This window comes from Hyperoodon ampullatus, assembly GCF_949752795.1.
Source record: "Hyperoodon ampullatus genome assembly, chromosome: 15".
In the NCBI taxonomy this organism is placed as follows: Eukaryota; Metazoa; Chordata; class Mammalia; order Artiodactyla; family Ziphiidae; genus Hyperoodon; species Hyperoodon ampullatus.
In genome coordinates this window covers 11,392,784-11,413,501 of record NC_136928.1, presented here as the reverse complement: position 1 = coordinate 11,413,501, position 20,718 = coordinate 11,392,784, and the positions used below count along the sequence as shown (strand labels likewise).

General features: G+C 38.5%; 1 protein-coding gene across 1 annotated transcript in view; it reads left to right on the top strand.

Annotated features, from left to right (window-relative positions):
- The window catches only part of EIF2AK3 (eukaryotic translation initiation factor 2 alpha kinase 3), a gene marked incomplete at both ends in the record, with an annotated part of 62,007 nt that overhangs the window by 31,568 nt on the left and 9,721 nt on the right, over positions 1-20,718 (top strand). Inside the window, 11 exons of the mRNA XM_079721444.1 lie at positions 1,861-1,991; positions 3,606-3,840; positions 4,426-4,588; positions 5,564-5,704; positions 6,725-6,847; positions 8,386-8,606; positions 8,987-9,099; positions 12,426-12,548; positions 15,412-15,561; positions 17,015-17,792; positions 20,089-20,256. Coding sequence (XP_079577570.1) covers positions 1,861-1,991; positions 3,606-3,840; positions 4,426-4,588; positions 5,564-5,704; positions 6,725-6,847; positions 8,386-8,606; positions 8,987-9,099; positions 12,426-12,548; positions 15,412-15,561; positions 17,015-17,792; positions 20,089-20,256 — 2,346 coding nt within the window. The remainder of the gene's footprint in view (positions 1-1,860; positions 1,992-3,605; positions 3,841-4,425; positions 4,589-5,563; positions 5,705-6,724; positions 6,848-8,385; positions 8,607-8,986; positions 9,100-12,425; positions 12,549-15,411; positions 15,562-17,014; positions 17,793-20,088; positions 20,257-20,718) is intronic.

Below are 20,718 nucleotides of genomic sequence, written 5' to 3'. Positions count from 1 at the left end.
ATGAACAGCAGAGCCAGGAATAGCAGGAGGAAGAGAATTAATAACTGTGGTCTACTGTATGTCAGGTGCATTTTTCATGCCTTATTTTGAAATCATCACAATATTTCTAATGGTTACATTTTATAATTTTCATTTGGATAGATGAGGAAACCTCCAAAGAATAATAATAATCCTGATGATAAGAATAATTGCTACTACTTATTTCTCTAGTTTGAGCCTATCATAAGAGGATCCAAGAGGCAAGTTTGTACTCATTTTACAGATGAGAAAACCAAGGCTTTCAAAGGTTCAGAATCTTCCAAGGTCAGATTTGACTTGGATCTGTGTGAAGAAAAAGTCATACTGTTAATGACCTAGACTTTCTCCATTATTAGCTCTTAGGAGATGATCTACTTCTAAGATTGGGTCTTATAACTCCATTATGGGGAATAACTAATTAAAACCATGCTTTTTGGAAAGGTAAAAATCTCTTTTTAACCCCCTAATACGTTGATACTTGAATATTTTTTGTATATAGACGTAAGACGAAAATAAGGAAGAATAGAAAAAAGATCTTTGGCCCTCAAGTTTTTCAAACTTTAAGGATCCCTTGTCTGAGTGTTAGGCCCGTAGGCCCTTTGCAAGCTTCTCTGCCCTCTCCAGCCACCTGCTTGTGTATTGTATTGAGGCGGCCTTGTGATCCTTTGTTTCCTTCAGTATTCTCATCTGTAAAACAATGGAATTGAACCCCGTCACCTGGTTCTCTGATTTGATGTGCTGCTCCAAAATTCTGGTATTCTAGCAGGTATGCTTCTTTCTGTGAGGATATTGGTCACATCATCCAAAGAATCTTCCTTTTCCTTTGAGTGAAGTTTTGAAGGAAGTACTTGAAAATACTGCAGCTGTTAGAAAAGGTTCAGATTTTTTAAAACTAAATATTTCCGTCATATGGAAATTCTGATGTGTTTTTTTTTAATTCACCGAGAATTTTATTACTGATATTATTACTAAGAGATCACAACTAGTTATCCATTTCTTCCATGGAAATGCTCAAAGTAAGACTTATTCCCCAAAATAAACATTCATTGGTACTTTTATGGTTCTAAATGTTTAATTTTAGGAGTTGGTGGTAATCTAGCTGTTGCTTTTTTTTCTTTTTCAGGTTATTTGTGTATTTATTTAAAAAATTTCATTGCAGTACAGTTGATTTACAATGTTTTGTTAGTTTCTGGTGTACAGCAAAGTGAATCAGTTATACATACACATATATCTACTCTTTTTTAGATTCTTTTCCCACATAGGCCATTACAGAGTATTGAGTAGCGTTCCCTGTGCTATACAGTATAGCTGTTGCTTCCTTTTTTTTTTACAGAAACTGTGTATTTTTTAATTAATTAATTAATTAATTAATTTTTGGCTGCATTGGGTCTTTGTTGCTGCGCGTGGGCTTTCTCTAGTTGCGGTGAGCGGGGGCTGCTCTTTGTTGCAGTGCACGGGCTTCTCATTGCGGTGGCTTCTCTTGTTGTGGAGTACGGGCTCTAGGCACGTGGGCTTCAGTAGTTGCAGCACGCAGGCTCAGTAGTTGTGGCTCGCGGGCTCTAGAGCACAGGCTCAGTAGTTGTGGCGCACTGGCTTAGTTGCTCTGCGGCAAGTGGGATCTTCCCGGACCCGGGCTCGAACCCGTGTCCCCTGCATTGGCAGGCGGATTCTTAACCATTGAGCCACCAGGGAAGCCCCCTAGCTGTTGCTTCTTCATGCTTGGCTACTTTTTACACATTTCCTCAATTTCCTTTCACTTGTTATAAAACTGTTGAGAGTCTTTTACTGTCTCTGATCTCCTGTAACTTGTTCTCTTTACTAATTTTACATCTGTCTTTTCAGGTGAGGTACATCTGTTCAGCTTTGGGTTGTCGCCAATGGGATAATGATGAAATGGAACAAGAAGACATCCTGCTTCTGCAGCGCACCCAGAAAACCGTTAGAGCCGTCGGCCCTCGTAGTGGCAGTGAGAAGTGTGTATTCAGATAATGTTGCTGTTGATGTTTAGAAGTACAGCAAGGCCAGCATTCATCAGCTTTTTCTTTGTGGAGATTTTCTGAACTATTTTGTTTCCCCAAAAGCATACTACTCTTTTAAGAGAAATGAAGCCCCTAAATTTAAAACAGCTTCATGATTATTAACAGATCCTGAACTGAACTTCTCACCATGTGCTTCAGGATATGGTAACAAAGAGGAGTCCCATACAGTGACTATATATTAGCTTAGTCTTAGGTTAATGATATTTTTCATAGCAATCTCACTGATCAAAGTTCTTTGAATGCAGAAAACGCTTAAGACAAAGCTGATGTGCTTTGTTTCACTTGGGTCTGTTTGACCCTGCAGTTCTCTCTAGTAGGTAGTTTCATGGTTTGTGTGACTACCACCTCAATTATAAAATAATATTTCAGTGTATTTTCTTAAAGTGTTAAAGTATAATTTATTTGGTCAAATACTGTTTTGTTTCCTTTTTCAAATAATGTAAATTTTTACATTTAAAGTAATGTGATTGAATTAGATATGCTGGTGGTAAATCACATGCTTGACTTTTCAAAACCTAATATTTACATTTTAAATTGCTGTACAGTAAAAAGAATTTGAGATCCCATCTTTATCTTTTGAAAGTGAACCAGACTTTCAGATGTTGTCTAATCTGATGCAGTATAATTCAGTTTCCTTTCCTGAAAACTGTTTTCTCAAATTCAGTGAAGAATGTATTCTTTCTCCATTCCCTGGACTTTTCATCTGCTGACAACCCAACCTTCTTTATCCTGATGGGATTCTGTTTCCTTAAGTGTTTGCGTGCTTGCTGGGTGCTCAGCTACCATAGAAGCAGATGTTCAACTTAACAGAATTTGAGTTATCAGAATGGGAAGAGTCTGGCATCTAAGATCCATATTCGTTAAGTATCTATTTTTTAACAGATGTCAGAATTCTAGGGCCATTTTATATCTTAGTGTCAAGACCATTATAGTGTCAACAGATAAGTGATTTTCCTATGTATTAGTTATAGAGGAAACATTGCTAATACCACTTTATGGATATGGACACTGAAACTCAGAAAAGGTTAAATGACTGGTCAGATCTCAGTCAGTAGAGATTTGAGATCGAAGCTGAAGTGATATGACCTTCAGGCTTGGTATACTGGGTCACATTGCCTTTCGAGGCTGTATTTTCATAAAACTCTAAAATCAGTAGCTTTTGTCTTGCCTTTTGCATTGGTTTATTGGGATATGTTAATTTCTCTGCACTTGAACGAAATGTGTCAGGCTTTAATTAAGAAGTAAGGCAGACTGCAAGCTACCTTATTTTAGGTGACTGATGTGTTTTGAGAAAATGACCCTGATTTGGAAATGTGAACATTTGTTAATTTCAAGAGAAAAATCTGTCCTGTAGCTGTTGGTCAGGACCAAGTTTCGCCCTCTTGTGGCATAAATCAGCAAGCATGCTCCTTTCCAGAAGATTGTGTTGAGTTGTTCCTTTTCTCATCACCAAATTTTAGTGTTTGCTTCTTCACTCTAGAAGAGTTTTTAATTATTTGGTCCTTTATTTAAATGTAAATTTCTAAAACACACCTTTGTAAATTTAAGGTGGAATTTCAGTGTTGGCCACTTTGAACTTCGGTATATTCCAGACATGGAAGCTAGAGCCGGATTTATTGAAAGCACCTTAAAGCCCAGTGGAAACAAAGAACAGTCTAAAATTATTTCAGACGTGGAAGAACAGGAAGCTGCCGTGATGGACACAGTGATAAAGGTCTCCGTTGCTGATTGGAAAGTTATGGCCTTTAGTAAGAAAGGAGGACATCTGGAGTGGGAATACCAGGTACCTAGAACCACTGAGAATTTATAAATATGTTTCTTTCCTTCTCAGTTTGACCAAACATGTTGGGTAGAAGGAGGTGACTGCCATTTTGGATTTTCACCTTGTTCTCTGTGCTCTAAGAAATTTGTGATTTTACATCTGTTAGAATGACTTTTAAGAAAAAGTCAAAAGGTTGGTGAAGATGTTGGTGAACAGTGTACAACAGTGTATCTTCGTGCAGTGTTGGTGAGAAAGTAAATTGGCATAGATGTTATGGAAAACATCATGGAGTTTCTTCAGAATATTAAACAGAAATGAAGAGAATAGACCTTAAATGTTCTTAAAACACATACATACAAAATAACTGTGAGATGATGGATATATCAATTAGCTTGATTGTGCTAATTATCTCGCAATGTATACATATATCAAAATATCACACTGTACACCATAAATACATTTTTTTATTCGTCAATTATACCTCAGTAAAGCTGGAAAAGTGAAAATTTGTAAAGAAATTTGTGGTTTTAAAGGGTATTTCAGGAGTTGGGATACATAGAAATGCTGCTTGAAATGGTTTAAAATTTCCTTTCCATTTTTGTTTAGTTTTGTACTCCCATTGCATCTGCCTGGTTGGTTAAGGATGGCAAAGTCATTCCCATCAGTCTTTTTGATGATACAAGTTACGTCACTAATGATGGAGTTTTAGAAGATGAAGAAGACATCGTAGAAGCCGCCCGAGGAGCCACAGAAAACAGTGTTTACTTGGGTGAGTGGATATCTCTTATCTAGCAATAGTACATGTTGACATCTAGATTTTATTCCTACATTGTCTCTCCCTACTTCAGGTGTGCCTGTAGTAGTTTTAATTCCTAAGTACCTTCTCTGGCCTTAAGATTTGTACTTTGATTTCTGTTCCTGCAATTTTCTTTCATTTATCCAATTCTGAAACTTTTAATTACTATAGCGGGTTCTTTTTCTCTGAGACCTATATTTAAAAGGCTTAAAAATGTTGCCATTATGATTTCACATTACTTATGTATCGTCAGAGTCTAAAACTTTCTACATTTGTATTTGCATCTGTATCAATTTGCTCCCCCTTAAAGTATGTTTATTTTTTTCTATGCATCTATACAACTTATCTGAAAAATTAAAACAAAATTCTGGTGTGCTGCTTGGCAGTTGAAAGCCTTCAATGTACTACATTTTGAAAACCCTCGAATCTAATTATTTGAACTAGTTTTGTGGTCAGATACACATAAAATTCTTTAAGCTCTGTCAATGTGCTACCCGCCCCTCAATCTCAGTGAAATGCAAGAATTTGAAAGAATAACATGTCACACGTGTTATGATAGTATTTAATTGAATTGTTAGCAGTATCTCTTGAATGATAGGTGTTTAGGTTTTCTTAAGGAAAAGGTTGCCTCATCTAAGCTGTTACTTTCATAAGAGTACAACGATTTCTTTTGTTTGAATTTTCCTACTGGAAGAGTTTTTCAGTAATTACCAAAAATTATATAGTGAGAAACATTGTAACTTGTGTGTAACTTTCCTCCCATGTTGTTATTGAATAACCTTTGGGTCAAATTTGAGTGCTTCAGGCATGATTCTTTGAAAAGAGCTATGTAGCACATGAATAAATAACTGGAATTCATCTAATTTTATTAAATCAAAATGAACCTTTAAAAAAAAAGTCATCAGTGCTTGCTTCTAAACCTAACTGACCGTGTTCTGGTTGATTCAGGGATGTACAGAGGCCAGCTGTATCTGCAGTCATCAGTCAGAATTTCAGAAAAGTTTCCTACGAGTCCCAAGGCCTTGGAATCTGTCAACAGTGAAAATGCAATTATTCCTTTGCCAACAATCAAATGGAAACCCTTAATTCGTAAGTGAATTATGAACTTTTATAAATGTTATTAAGATGTTCAGAGGCCTAATCATGACTGTCTTTGCCCTAGTTTTGAATATCACAGAGATCACAACTATTATATACTCTATATTTTCTGATAAACTGGGAAGGTATTTCAGACGTTAATGAATTTTAATTATCCTTTAGAACATGATTTCATTGAAACAGCAGCTACTTCTATAGAAATCAATGGCAATAAAGTATTTCTCTAGACAGCTTAGAAAAACTCTTTAACCATTCTCTGACCATGCCTTGATATCATTTAGCTCTTAACATATTTATATTAAGAATATTTATGGGACTTCCCTAGTGGCGCAGTGGTTAAGAATCTACCTGCCAATTCAGGGGACACAGGTTTGAGCCCTGGTCCGGGAAGATCCCACATGCCACGGAGCAACTAAGCCCGTGAGCCACAACTACTGAGCCCACGTGCCACAACTATTGAAGCCTGCATGCCTAGAGTCCATGCTCAGTAACAAGAGAAGCCACCACAATGAGAAGCTCGTGCACTGCAGTGAAGAGTAGCCCCTGCTCACCGCAACTAGAGAAAGCCTGCGCACAGCAATGAAGACCAAAAGCAGCCTGAAGTACATACATTTATTTTTTTAAAAAAAGAATATTTATGAGACATCTGGTTATCACATCATGTTCTCTGAGACACTCAAATTGAGTTGAATTCAAAGACTAAACCATCTGTTTCCTTCAGCTATCTTTCTGTACCTTGTATATGTACAGATACATATATATATCTGTACATATATATATACATATATGTATATGTTTTTATCACATATATCACATCATATTTTAATTACTCGTTTAAATGACTCATCTCTCTACAAGACGGTGCTTTTCAAGAGAAAGAACGTTGGGCCATTTGTTTGACTTACATATTTGAACTGAGCTGTGCTATTTGAGTATCTGTTTTTTGGATGAATGAGGCACACACATTTTCATGAAAGTCATAACAGTTAAGATTTTACCATTTTCTTTTAGATTCTCCTTCCAGAACTCCTGTCTTGGTGGGGTCTGATGAATTTGACAAATGTCTTAGTAATGATAAGTTTTCTCACGAAGAGTACAGTAATGGTGCACTTTCAATCTTGCAGTATCCATATGGTAAGTGTGATTCCACTTGGATTGAAAATGCTGTTTTTATTTTTCTGTTTATTTTAACTTATTAATTTGAAATTAATGAATAGAATTCAAATGCAAAGTAGTCAGTTGGAGGGTAGAAAATAAATGTCTTGGGAGGCAGATACTGTGAATGGTGGCCAAGGGTACAAGGCTTCAAAGACAGATTGCCAGGGTTTTGCCACATGCTAGGCTGGGCACACCTAACTTACCTGTGTCTCTGTTTCTTCATCTGTAAAACAAAGATATAGTAATCCTAATATCTATTTATTGGGTTGTTGTAAGGTCTAAATGAGATAATGCACAGTCTTAATTAGCACCATGCCTGACAAATAATAGTGTTCAATAAGCATTATATATATATATATATATGAGCTTATATAATATAGTCTATATAATATCAGTCTGTATAATGAAGAAGATAGGTGTTTCCCATAGAGCTATGTGAAAATGCTATAAGACAGGTTCATTTTAATTTTGTTTTCAGACGAGGAAAATTAGTACAAAAGTCAATAGGTGAAATTTGACGTGAAACACATTCCTGTGTATTTAAAGTTAGGATATATTCAGATATGAACGTTTTTTGAACAGTTGGATATTAAAAAAAAATTGCTCAGATCTGCATTAGGCAAAAGCATAGACTCCTCGTCAGTTACCCTAGATGATAAAACTGGGAAATTATTGTAGAATTTAAATTGATTTAACAAAAATCAGAGAGCTCTGAACTACAGACAGCTGTCTATCTGATACTGATCAAAGTACAAGGTAAAAGAGAATTGTGTAATCTGCCCATGTGGTATAAAATAGAAGGTAAAAAGGACAGGCTGCTTTCTAGGACAAATTCATTTTGACAGCCTGAAAGGAACCAGAGAGCATGGTGGAGATGTTTTCCTCATCATGGTAAAATTTGATATTTTATTGATGCTAAATGAAAGTAAAGTTTCAAATCCTCAGAGGAGGTTTGAGTACTGTCTAATTTTTTTTCTTTTTTGCATTTAAAGGATTGAATTATTAATGAGATAATGAATGGACCAGCCCTTAAGGGTTGTTTTTAGTCTTATTATTCAATAGAAAGAAAATGTATGATGCTTATGGAATAAAGGAAAATATATTTGTGTAGAAAGAAGAAAGAGTAGGATAAATGAGGCTGTCGAAATGTGCTAAAGAAGAGATGAAACTTTAGAAAAAGGAATTCGTGTTAAAAGTGATAGGAAATTAGGGCTTCCCCGGTGGCGCGGTGGTTGAGAGTCCGCCTGCCGATGCAGGGGACACGGGTTCGTGCCCCGGTCCGGGAAGATCCCACATGCCGCGGAGCGGCTGGGCCCGTGAGCCATGGCCGCTGAACCTGCGCGTCCGGAGCCTGTGCTCTGGAACGGGAGAGGCCACAACAGTGAAAGGCCCAAGTACCGGAAAAAAAAAAAAAAAAGAAGTCATAGGAAATTAGATCATTTTTAGCAATTAAAGGTGGAACTATATTGGTTTATCTTTTTTAAAAAAAACCCTTTTAATGTTTGTTTTTGAAGATAATGGTTATTACCTGCCATACTACAAGAGGGAAAGGAACAAACGGAGCACACAGATCACAGTCAGATTTCTCGACAACCCGAATTACAGCAAGAATATCCGCAAAAAGGATCCCGTTCTCCTCTTACACTGGTGGAAAGAAATAGTTGGAACCATTCTGTTTTGTATTGTAGCAACAACTTTCATTGTGCGCAGACTCTTCCATCCTCATCCTCACAGAGTAAGACATTTTTTAGAACCTCATCTTTTTCAAAGTGTTGGGACTATAGAAAACTTAGGGTGTGTGTGCGCGTGTGCGTGTGTGCATGTGAGAACCCAGGGGTCCATTTCCTTAAGTTTTACCCTAAAATCATTGTCGCCCATACTCTTGCTTCCACGTCCTTGTCCCCTTCACTCCTCAACCCATTGCAGTCTGGCTCCACCCTGATCATTCCCTTTCCCTTTGACAAAGGAAATGCTGTTGTTTTATGTTCTTGTAATGCATTTATTTTTCTCAATATTATTTATTCTTCAGTGTTATCTTATAGCCTAGTATTGTTAGCTAACTTCAATTCAGCTTTGTACTGAGAGTGATTTTTTTTTTCTCCCCCACCTTATCAGCAAAGGAAAGAATCTGAAACTCAGTGTCAAACTGAAAATAAATATGATTCTGTCAGTGGAGAAGCTAATGACAGTAGCTGGAATGACATAAAAAATTCTGGATATGTGTCACGGTATGAGCCTTTTCATAAAATATATGTATGCTGTAGCTTCTGGTGCTGACTGTTCAAATCCAGGAAGAAATGGCCTTAGATACAGAGAAGGAATGGGTGGTTCAGAAGGGAGAGGGTGAGTGGTGGGTGACATAGATGAAGAATAGAATAGTTGTTCATTCAACATCTGCTTCTAAACCTCCAGCTATATGATAAATCGCAGGGATTGTAATATACAACATAGGGAATATGGTTAATAATATTGCGGTAACTTTCTATGGGGACAGATGATTACTAGACTTATCGTGGTGATCATTTCATAATGTATACAAGTGTCAAATCATTGTGTAGTACACCTGAAGCTTACATAATATTGTATGCTGACTGTATTTCACTTAAGAAAGAAGAAACAACCTCTAAACTAGGATATTGTTTAATGTTTTTTTTTTTAATGTATGACTAGGTAAATAAAACAGGCATATCCCTCAAGTTACTTAAACTGATTCAAGGTGGCATAGAAGAGGGATAGAAGTAGAGTGTCATAAAAGTTTAGAATTATAGCCACCATGTATGTCAATTATTTCTCAATAAAACTGGAAGGAAAAGAAAAGAATTACAGCCACCAAACTGAGTTGTTATTCAGATGACATAGTTATTGAGGGTCTACCATGTACTGGGCTTGGCATTAATACCAAATAATAATTTTTATGTTATTGGACTATGGCATAAGTCTTCTATGTTACTTAATCCTCAATTATTTATTTCATCCTTATTCTGTCTAAAATAAGAAGCAGAAAACTGGGGAGAAATACACCAATAGAATAGATCATTTTTAAAAACAGAAGAGGGAGTTGGGTTACTTAAAAAGCAGCCAATTCAAATAATTTAAAAGTAAAATAAAAGTAGGAAATCTGTAAGCAGATCTGTCAGGTGTACAGATTTTGATGCTCTGTGGGACAAGAAATGGTGCTGCGGTTCAATTTTCTTACATGGATTATTGCTACTTTTCCCCTTCGTTTTGATATCATGCTTAGCACTTTCATGATACAGGGACAAGGAGAAGCTCTATATGAAACTTACTGCTTAATAACTATCTAGGGAAATGGCTTTATGACAGAAAAGATTGAAAATTACAGCTAAAATGTGGGTTATTTTGATTATCTATGGACTTAATCTAAGCTGCATTCATACCATCTTCTCAAAAATTGAGAATTGGCTGTAATCCGTATGTTTTAGCAAAACGTACTAGGTGACTAGCAAGTGGTAAGGACTTTAATACCCTTGCTAATAAATATGCTGACTTATAGTGAGGGAGAGGAGAGGGGCCCATCAACTCCATGGGCAGTTCATTACCCAAGCCATTCATTGTTCATTCAACATCTTTCTGAACAACTGTGTGCAGTATCTCAGGCTTTGGGAGACATAAAAAGACTGGTTCTATCCCCTGGAGGAGCTTAAAGTCTACAGGGGAAGGTGATACTAGAGAAAACATAAACATATAAGGAAAAAAGCCATGAGCTATAAGTAACTAACTCTGGCTGTGATGATTCAAGAGGGCGTCATGATAAATCATGAGTAAGTAAGAGACAGGTGGAGATGGGAGGGTGAGTGGGGTATGGTGATTAAGCATATGTTTGTAAGGCTGTTGTGAAGAGAATTGGAATAATGTCCTCTAAAATTGAATTAGACTCAATTTTCCTTCCATGTTATTCGCTATGAAGAGAACAGCTGATTGTTTTTAAAAATACAGGAGCTCTGTATAATACCTGATGTATATTGAGTGCCTACTATGTTGTAGGCCTTACTAAGAACGTGAGCTCTGGATTCAGTCATGAATTTAAGTCCTAAGTTGGGACCTGAGGCAAGATGATACTTATATTTATAAAATCTGTAATCATATATAAGATGTTTCTCCTTTCAAAAGATATATCCATTTTCATATGAGTGTTTTCTTTAATGTAGGAAGATAATTCAATTGGCTCTCCAAGAGTAGGACAAGAACTTCATGGGCTTTTGCAGTTGGGGAGATGGATTTGTACTCAAGTACCTTGCCTAGCTATTCTTAGGGATACAGATCATTACTCTTCATTCTCTGTGAAGGTAATTGGCCCATGGAGGGTTGGGATCTATTGTCTCTCCTCCTTAACACCATGCTCTAAAGCTGAGCCAACCGCTAAATGAATATGAGTGTGCAAGTCATAAAGTAATCAAGTTAGCCTTACAAGGGACACCAAAGATCATCTAATTCAACTCCCCCTCACATGGCTGGAAGAATGTCTTCCACAGCACGCATGCATGCATTCATTCATTTATTAATTCATCCATTATTCGATAGATATTTGTTAAACCTTCTATTTGCCAGGTGAGCCCAGGCTGCTTTGGAAATACAAAGAGAAAAAAGAATTCTTTCCTGCAGTCCAGGTCCCTACAATTCAGTAGCAGTGGAGAGAGAAAGCTGCTTATCAATAACTGCAAAATATTGAGACTAAGTTTAAACAGTTCCAAGTAGTATGTGCCAAGTGCTATAAGAACATTAAGATAGGGGTCTAGGAAGGCCTTATAGAGGTGGTGAGATGAGCAGAATGAAAGAAAAAATAGTGTTTTTTTATTAAGTCCAAAGAAGTGGGGCATCCCACTGGAGCAAATAGCAGAAGCAAAAGCCCTGAAGCTGTGAGAGGGCCTGGTGCAAGTTGGCTGGAATATACAGAGCAGATCAGAGAGGTCAACAGGGGAGATAGGCTACAAAGTGGAGGTCCATCTGTAAGTGCCAGATGGTGAGTTAGCTTCTGTCCAAATACCTTTGGTGATGAGCACACTGACTCCTGAGGCACCCCAGTGAATTTCAGATAGCTTTGGTTCCTAGAGAGATTTCTGGCTAAAAACGTACATAAGTGTAATGGGACTGATTAAATCTTTTCCATAAAATATACAGGCACTGGCATAAGAGTAAAATACATTTTCTACTTGAATACAGAATGCCACAAGAGGTAAAAGGTTAGAGAATTAAGGATAAACTTTTGATGGATGATGGAAAGTATTGGATAGGACAGAGCAGTACTAACATGGCTGTAAGAATAAGTGATTAACAAGTGACTCCCCACTAAGCAGACGTTTTTAAATTTTTTATAAAATTCCCAGGGGCAAAATTTAAATGTGTTTGCTTCATTTATGCAGACAGAAAAGCAAAGAATGCTATTAGAATTTAAACTGCACTCTCTTAAAATAAGTTCTAGGAAACTTAGTTTATACATTTTTATATATCATAAAATAAGATTGAACTATTAGTACAAAATTTAAAACTATTACAAACTTTCTAAAATTTACTTTTTTTTTTTTTTTTTCTTAAGCTATCTAACAGATTTTGAACCGATTCAGTGTATGGGTCGTGGAGGGTTTGGAGTTGTCTTTGAAGCTAGAAACAAAGTTGATGACTGCAATTATGCTATCAAGAGAATCCGTCTCCCCAACAGGTAATGGATGGTACTTTTAGTAAACTTGGAGTTAGGACTATATTATCTAATCTCATAGGCAATATGTCCTTACTATACTCCATAGAGACTATAGAAGACAGAATTTCTGACCTTCTGAATCTTACATTCTCAGTGCTACCCGGTAACTAGCTATCTTTTAAAAATGTCATCTACTTTGACCACTTTGTATCTACTTAAAAAATATGCCCTTGTTTTTGATTCTTAACAACTCAGGGCATTCTCATAGTGCATTTTAATAACTATAGACTTTAATACATAGCACCATTTAAAAATAATCTATATTTATTGTGGAAAATAAGGAATAGTATTAAAACAAAAACCAATCCGTGTCTACTCTACCCAGTAATAAACACTTCTAACATTTTAGGGTATTTTCTTTTGTTTCGTTTTTTTTTTTTTTTCTGGTCATAAATTTACCTAGTTGGTAGCACAGTTATCAATACAGTACAGTTTTTATCTGTTGCTTCCTTCATTGTATTCTCAGTGTTTTCCTTGCTATTAAGAGTATGTTATTGAAATGCTAAAATATATTGAAAGTGTTTTATGACTGGAAAATAGTCCAATTAATACTTGTGCCATATCTTATTTAACCATTTCTTATTTTAAAATATTTAGGTTTCCAACTTGTTGCAATTAAAAATAACTTTGGGGGGCTTCCCTGGTGGTGCAGAGGTTGAGAGTCCGCCTGCCGATGCAGGGGACACGGGTTCATGCCCCGGTCCGGGAAGATCCCACATGCCGCAGAGCGGCTGGGCCCGTGAGCCATGGACGCTGAGCCTGCGCATCCGGAGCCTGTGCTCCACCACGGGAGAGGCCACAACAGTGAGAGGCCCGCGTACCGCAAAAATAAATAAATAAATAAATAACTTTGGGGACTTCCCTGGCAGTCCATTAGTTAGGACTCCGTGCTTCCACTTCAGGGGGCATGGGTTTGATCCCTGGTCAGGGAACTAAGATCCCACATGCCTCTCGGCACGGCAAAAAAAACCCCAAAACTTGGCATTGTTCATCTTTTATATAAAATTTTGATCACATCTGTTTCCTTAGGATAGATTCCTAGAAGTGGAATTTTGGGCTCAGAACAGTGTGATGCTTAAGACGATGGGCTTTCAGTAACACCGTCCTTTTCATCTATTGTGGAAGCCTCCTGTGGATTCTTGATTAAATGTGCACTAATTTCTGGGCTGTCTTCCTAATTAGCAGTTAAACATGCTGTCCAACAGATAGGGACATAGGAATGGGACAGTCTGAGTACTATGGGACTAATCCTTTGCTTTGGTATATAATTTTTGAGTAGTTTAAATATTCATATGTACAAAGTACCACATAGGATATAAGATTAAGAAAGGCTTCTGCCCTCAAGAATCTATAACTATTGGAGACCTTTATATATATACTCAAATAACTGCAAAGCCAGGAAGATTGTGACTTGTGGTTTAGTTTAGTAAGTAGCTTCTCATGAAGAAAGTGCAGAGGTAGCCAAAAGGCAGTCAAGGAAAGCCAGCCTTGTGGTGGTAGAGTTGTCTGCGCCGTGTTCAAGGGTAACCTGTCCCTTGGTGGACACACATGTAGGGGAGGGATGGCCAAGTACATGAAATGGCCTGAGCATAGGCTCTAGGCAAACATTTGCAGGGCATGTAGAGGTTAGTGAGGATTCTGGCACAAGTGCAGCAAGGGTAAGAATGGAGGGGAGGGACTTCCCTGGCGGTCCAGTGGTTAAGACTGCCCTTCCAACACAGCGGGCATGGGTTCAGTCCCTGGTTGGGGAACTAAGATCCCACAAGCCACACTGTGCAGCCAAAAAAATAAAAAGAGAGAGAATGAAGGGGAGTATGGAAGAAAGATGGCAAAGATGGGTTCCAGCACCTTAAATGCCAAGCAGAGGAGTTTAGATTTTATTCCATAGACAGTTGTGCCTTTGAGCAGAAGAACAACGTGATCAAAGTGGAGGTGGTATGTAGTAAGAGACAAGCATGTTCATTAGGAGATTTTTTTTTTTTTTTGCAGAAGTTCAGTCCTAAGATACAGAGCATTAGTGCAGCAGACGTGGAGGTAGATGAGGAAGGAATGAGTATCAGGAATTAAAAAGGAGGAGCTGATAGGATTTGGTCACTGAATATGGAAAATTCAGAAACGTACCAGGATTCTCAGGGTGGGACCATTAACAGTAATGAAACACAGAGAGAAAAGTGGGAGTAGCTGACTGTCTCCTGGGGACGGAAGAGGATATAACTTATATTTATTATGTTGTTTCAGGTGATGGTGGGATCCCTAGAATGTGAGCTTAGATCCATCAGAAAAGCTGTCAAAGCAGAAGATCAAATCCAGATGCTTTTCTGGTTATAAACATCATTGCCTATGATATTCAGTAGTTGAGGCTTTAAACAGACAAAGGCGCTCGTACAAGCCTTTTGGATTGTTGTATGTACCTTGTCGGGCTGGTCCTTCTCCATCCTCCTGAGCTGCCAGGCTGAGCTCTCTTTTCTGAATACTTCACTTCCACCTATTCATCCCCCTATTAATTAACAAGCATTAAGCAATTGTCTTCAAGGGTCTTCAGTCATTCATTTTTAGTCAGCTAAGAACTCTTTATTTGAATGGATAGATGTACTTGTAAGCATTTATTTCTAGAAGAAAAAAGAAATACTATAAACACATATTTTTTTCTAATACAAGACTTATTTACTCTTTGGCTTCTTAGAATTATGCCACTAGGCTGACTCGTCTGTTTCCAATTTTAGAACAAGGGAGAATTTTATTTTATTGTTTCGTACTGTCTTTGGATATGATTGCTTCTTAGATCCGAGCAACCTTCAGTGTCTTCATTGTTTCTCTGTTTCAGGGAATTGGCTCGGGAAAAGGTAATGCGAGAAGTGAAAGCCTTAGCCAAGCTTGAACACCCAGGAATTGTTAGATATTTCAATGCTTGGTTGGAAGCACCACCAGAGAAGTGGCAAGAAAAAATGGATGAAATTTGGCTGAAAGATGAAAGGTAACTTGGTTAGATATAGACTTAAAAACTAGTATTTATTTCAGGCTAGTTTTTGGCTTACATGAACAAAATATCCTTTCTATAACTTTAGAGATGATTTTTTTTAAAGAAAAATAACAGCAGATTACTGTTTCTGTCATCATGTTTTGGAACATTCTCTAGTCACTTGTTAAGTGAAAAGCTGATTTAGTTTTTAGAACATGAACTTTTTTTTCTTTTTTGTCCAGAACATGAATTTCTAAAATCATTGGTAGATAGAGCTCTATGACTTATAATTCATTGAAGGATTTACAGTAGCCTTTCTCAATAAGAGATATTGTCTGCTTTTGTCTCCATTTTTTATTTTAAATTTTCATTTCGTTTCTTAGTAGTTAGCAATTTACAACTCCTTTCTAAAGTAGTTTTAAACTATTTGCAGTTAAAACTACAAGAACTTGGGACTTCCCTGGTGGTCCAGTGGTTAAGACTTTGCCTTCCAATGCAGGAGGTGTGGGTTCAATCCCCGGTCCGGGAGCTAAGATTCCACATGCCTCGCAGTCGAAAAAAACCAAAAAAACCCAAAATAACATAAAACAGAAGCAATATTTTAACAAATTCAATAAAGACTTTAAAAAATGGTCCACATGAAAAAAAAAATTACATCAACTTATGGGAATTCCCTGGTGGTCCAGTGTTTAGGACTCCTCGCTTTCACTGCTAAGGGCGCAGGTTCGATCCCTGGTCGGGAAACTAAGATCTTGCAAGCCGCACGGCGAGGCCAAAAACCAAAAAGCAAAAAAACCCCATGAACTTAGGCAACCTGAAGATAATTCCCATGTTAAATATGCTATTCTCTAGGAAGGAAGGCCCTTTTAAAAACTACTAAATGAGAACAAAAAGGAAGCAGGCTACAAATAGACTATTTAGTAAAGAGCTGGAGTAAAATTCCTGCCTGAAAGTACCAAACACAGCCCTAGATCCACATGAGGTACCTAGTTACAGTGACACTTATATACACAGCCAGTAGCCAAACCACAGAAGGACCAGGTGAAGTGACCCTGTGTCTCAAGCCCTCATTTGGATGGGGGCTTCCGAATCACGGCCACCAAGGGGTTCTGGCCTTGGTGTTCCTTTGTGCTTTGTGTTTTGCACATAGGCCTTGGCTGTTCTGAGCATGACAGTCCCAGATAACTGTTTTCCAGTGTAAAACCAAGATTTCCAATTAAGGAATGGATGGACTGTGATGTTCTTTGTCTCCTGTGGCATGTTTTCATTGAATTTCCATGTTGTCATTTGGTAACTGGCTTTATTATAGTTGAAGCTTTGGAGACAAAGCATGTAGTTACAACACTGTAAGTCAACTGTACTTCAATAAAAATCAATCAATAAAAAAATAAGCAAACAAAGGATGTAGCTCACATAATTTAATCAACATGTATTCACTCTCATCCCTTTGTACTTCTCCCACTCTTAGCACAGACTGGCCGCTCAGCTCTCCTAGTCCCGCGGATGCACCATCCGTTAAAATATGCAGAATGGATCCTTTCTCTACAAAGGAACGCATTGAAATCATAGCCCCTTCTCCAAGAAGCAGTAGGTCTTTTTCGGTCGGGATTTCCTGTGGCCAGACAGGTTCATCCAAGAGCCAGTTCTCTCCTCTGGAATTTTCCGGAATGGGCCACAGAGACACGAGTGAGTCGGTGGACGCGGCGTGCAACCTCCAGGACAGCTGCCTTACAGACTGCGAGGGGGAAGACGGTACTAGGGATGGCAACGATGAGGGACACTCCTTTGAACTTTGTCCTTCTGAAGCTTCCCCTTATGTAAGGTCAAGGGAGCGAACCTCCTCTTCTATAGTATTTGAAGATTCCGGCTGTGATAACGCATCCAGCAAAGAGCCCAAAACGAACCGACCGCCTATTGGCAACCATTGTGCTGATAAACTAACTGCAGTCCCGCGTTCCAGTAGCAAGTCGTCCTCGGAACCTCCTTTGTCTGTTTCTCCTTCAAGACCAACCACTTTAAGTTTAGATCTCACTAAAAACTCTGTGGAAAAACTCCAACCCAGTTCACCAAAGGTGTATCTTTACATCCAGATGCAGCTGTGCAGAAAGGAAAACCTCAAAGACTGGCTGAACAGCCGCTGCACCATTGAGGAAAGAGAGAGGAGCGTGTGTCTGCACATCTTCCTACAGATCGCGGAGGCGGTGGAGTTTCTGCACGGCAAAGGGCTCATGCACAGGGACCTCAAGGTCTGTTTTTGTGGAACATCACCCAAGGGTTTCAATGTGGTTTTTTTTCCTATTAAAGTCATTTATTTTATTTATTTACTTATTATTTTTATTGAAGTACAGTTGATTTACAATGTTGTGTTAGTTTCAGGTGAACAGCAAAGTGATTCAGTTTTTTATATATATACATATTCTCAGTTGAAAACCTATGTATTCTGTTCATTCTGACCTATCATTGAGCCTAATGTTAAACCTTCTAGGCCCTCTAACCTTTTTGTATTTTGGTCACGTGTTTGTCACGTATCAGTCTCAACATAGCTGCCAGAAGTTCTCAGGGCTCCGTGTTTTAAGTCTTTTGGAGATGTTGGGGAGAAAAGTATCACTTTCCCCCGCTATTGATCAGAAGTCCTGGGTTTTCTTTTTTTTTTTTTTTTTCATTTAAATGAGCTTTTTTTTTTAAATTAATTTTTTATTGGAGTATAGTTGATTTACCTGGTTTTCTTCTAATCGATAAGCCAGGAACACATATGCATCCCTAAACCAGTCGCCTGGCCAGAGGCTGGGATTATGCTGATTGGTGGATGCAAGTTCTGGATGCAACCTCTAGGTAACATCCCGTATGAACCATGGACTTGCTGCCCAGAAGAAGAGAGTCCTCAAAGTCACATCAGGATACTTCTGGTGGAAGCGTAGGGGGATGGAAAGATGCTGGAGAACCAAAAAAAAAAAAAAAAAGTCTGTTAGTGTTGGGTAAATAAGAGCTGACAGCAGAGCACGGAGAGGGGAGGAAAGATGAAATTTAAGGCAGTCTAATCCTGTCTCTCTTACAAGGTTATTTGAGGGAAAGTAGGAGGGTATCACTATAGATGTTGGTTGTATGCAATAACTTCATTGTTTCAAAGTCCAAACTGTATGATGGCACTTTGGAGTTTTGAAATAAAATGTTTTCTGTCTGGCAGTATTTGAAGCCCAGTGAAAGTCACTTTTGTGAGCTAAATGGCTTCCTTTTCCCTTATTTCAAGGGCTATGAATGGTGGTCACGTGGGCTGAGAGTAGGCTCTAGGGAAAGACGATGTATTTCATGTAGGGGATTTTGGGTTTGAGGAGCCTGTGGTTAGATGTATCTTATGAGCAGTTGCATATGAGAGTTTAGAACTCGGGACGGGGGTTGTGGGGTGTATGGGAGCCTGTGAGTATTAGAAGAGGCAACACAAGATTGTAGTTAAGAGCTCTTATTCTCCTTGACAGCCTACCTTCCCCTCTCAGACACAAGCCCGAAGATCAGTCTGTTTCGTTCATTCACCAAATAGTAGTGATTAGCTACCGTAGGGCAAGAATTGGACACGTGGCAGTGGAGCAGAAGTGCTTTTCTCACGGAGCCAGACTGCCTGGGTTTGAATCCCTGCTCTACCCCTTACTAGCTGGGTGACCTTGGGCAACTTACTTAACTTCTCTGGGCCTCAGTTTTCACATCTGTGAAATGAGGGACCACTAGGACTAAAAGCGTTGTGTTACATAAGTTAATAGTAATGAACTACTTAGATCAGCTTCTGGCTCATTGCAAGTGCTATATATGCATTTGTTATTATTATTATTATTATTATTATTATTATTATTATTATTATCATGGCTTAGGTCACAAATATAGAGGAGCTTGCCAAGGGAGAGTATATAGAATAATGAGATTGAGGTTTAAGTACCCTAGACCCTAGGGAATGTGAATCTCTAAGAATTTATTTAAATAGATGTTCAGGGACTTCCCTGGTGGTGCAGTGGTTAAGAATTCACCTACCAATGCAGGGGACACGGGTTTGAGCCCTGGTCCGGGAAGATCCCACATGCCGTGGAGCATCTAAGCCCGTGCGCCACAACTACTGAGCCTGCGCCCTAGATCCCGCGAGCCACAGTTACTGAAGCCCTTGTGCCTAGAGCCTAGAGCTGCAACAAGAGAAGCCACCGCAATGAGAAGCCCCGCACTACAACAAAGAGTAGCCCCCGCTCGCCGCAACTAGAGAAAGCCCGTGCACAGCAACGAAGACCCAACACAGCCAAAAAATTAATAAATAAAATTTAAATGAATAAATAGATGTTCAATAAATATTCACTCCCTTTGCTACCCTTGCCTCTTCTTTACTCACAGTACTTGTCTAGCATTGAAGGATTGTTTTTATTTTCATATTAGCCCATTGTAAAGAGAAACATGCTTGAGAATATCTAGTGTCTTGTGTTTATTTTCTGTAGTCATTTAAATAATTCTCTTCACTGTCTCTCCTCCATACACACCCACCATGCTTTTGTCTGTTTCATTTTTTTCCAGCCTTCCAACATATTCTTTACAGTGGATGATGTGGTCAAGGTTGGAGACTTTGGATTGGTGACTGCAATGGACCAGGATGAAGAAGACCAGCTGGTCCTGACCCCAATGCCAGGGTACCCCAGACACACAGGACAAGTGGGGACCAAGCTGTATATGAGCCCAGAACAGGTGCGCCTTTCGTTTTCCTTCTGAGGAATAAATAGATTTTTAATTAGGGTGGCAGCAAGCTAGATGTGCTCCATGAATCTCCATCCGTGCTGTGTTTAAAATACCCAATAAAATAAAAGCTGAAAATGATGAAAACTGGCAGAAGTGTTCCACAGGCAACACAGCTAGGGTACAATTCCACAACGTGGATTGGGGTGTGGAGGAAGAAAAATACTAAAAATGCATGAAATGTGCTCACCCTCTGAACTGGAACCTGACAGCAACCAGAAACTTAGAATGAGATTTTGAATGTCCTCCTCCCAAACTTAATTGTCATTCACCCTGTGTGAACTATGCAGGAACTGTTTTCAGAGCCAGCTGGAGGTAGTGTTCTAAGCTGTTCTCTACAATAATCCACAGGCAGCTTCCAGAATGAACCATGGCAGGAAATAAAGGTGGACAGGCTGAGCTATGTTGCCTTGT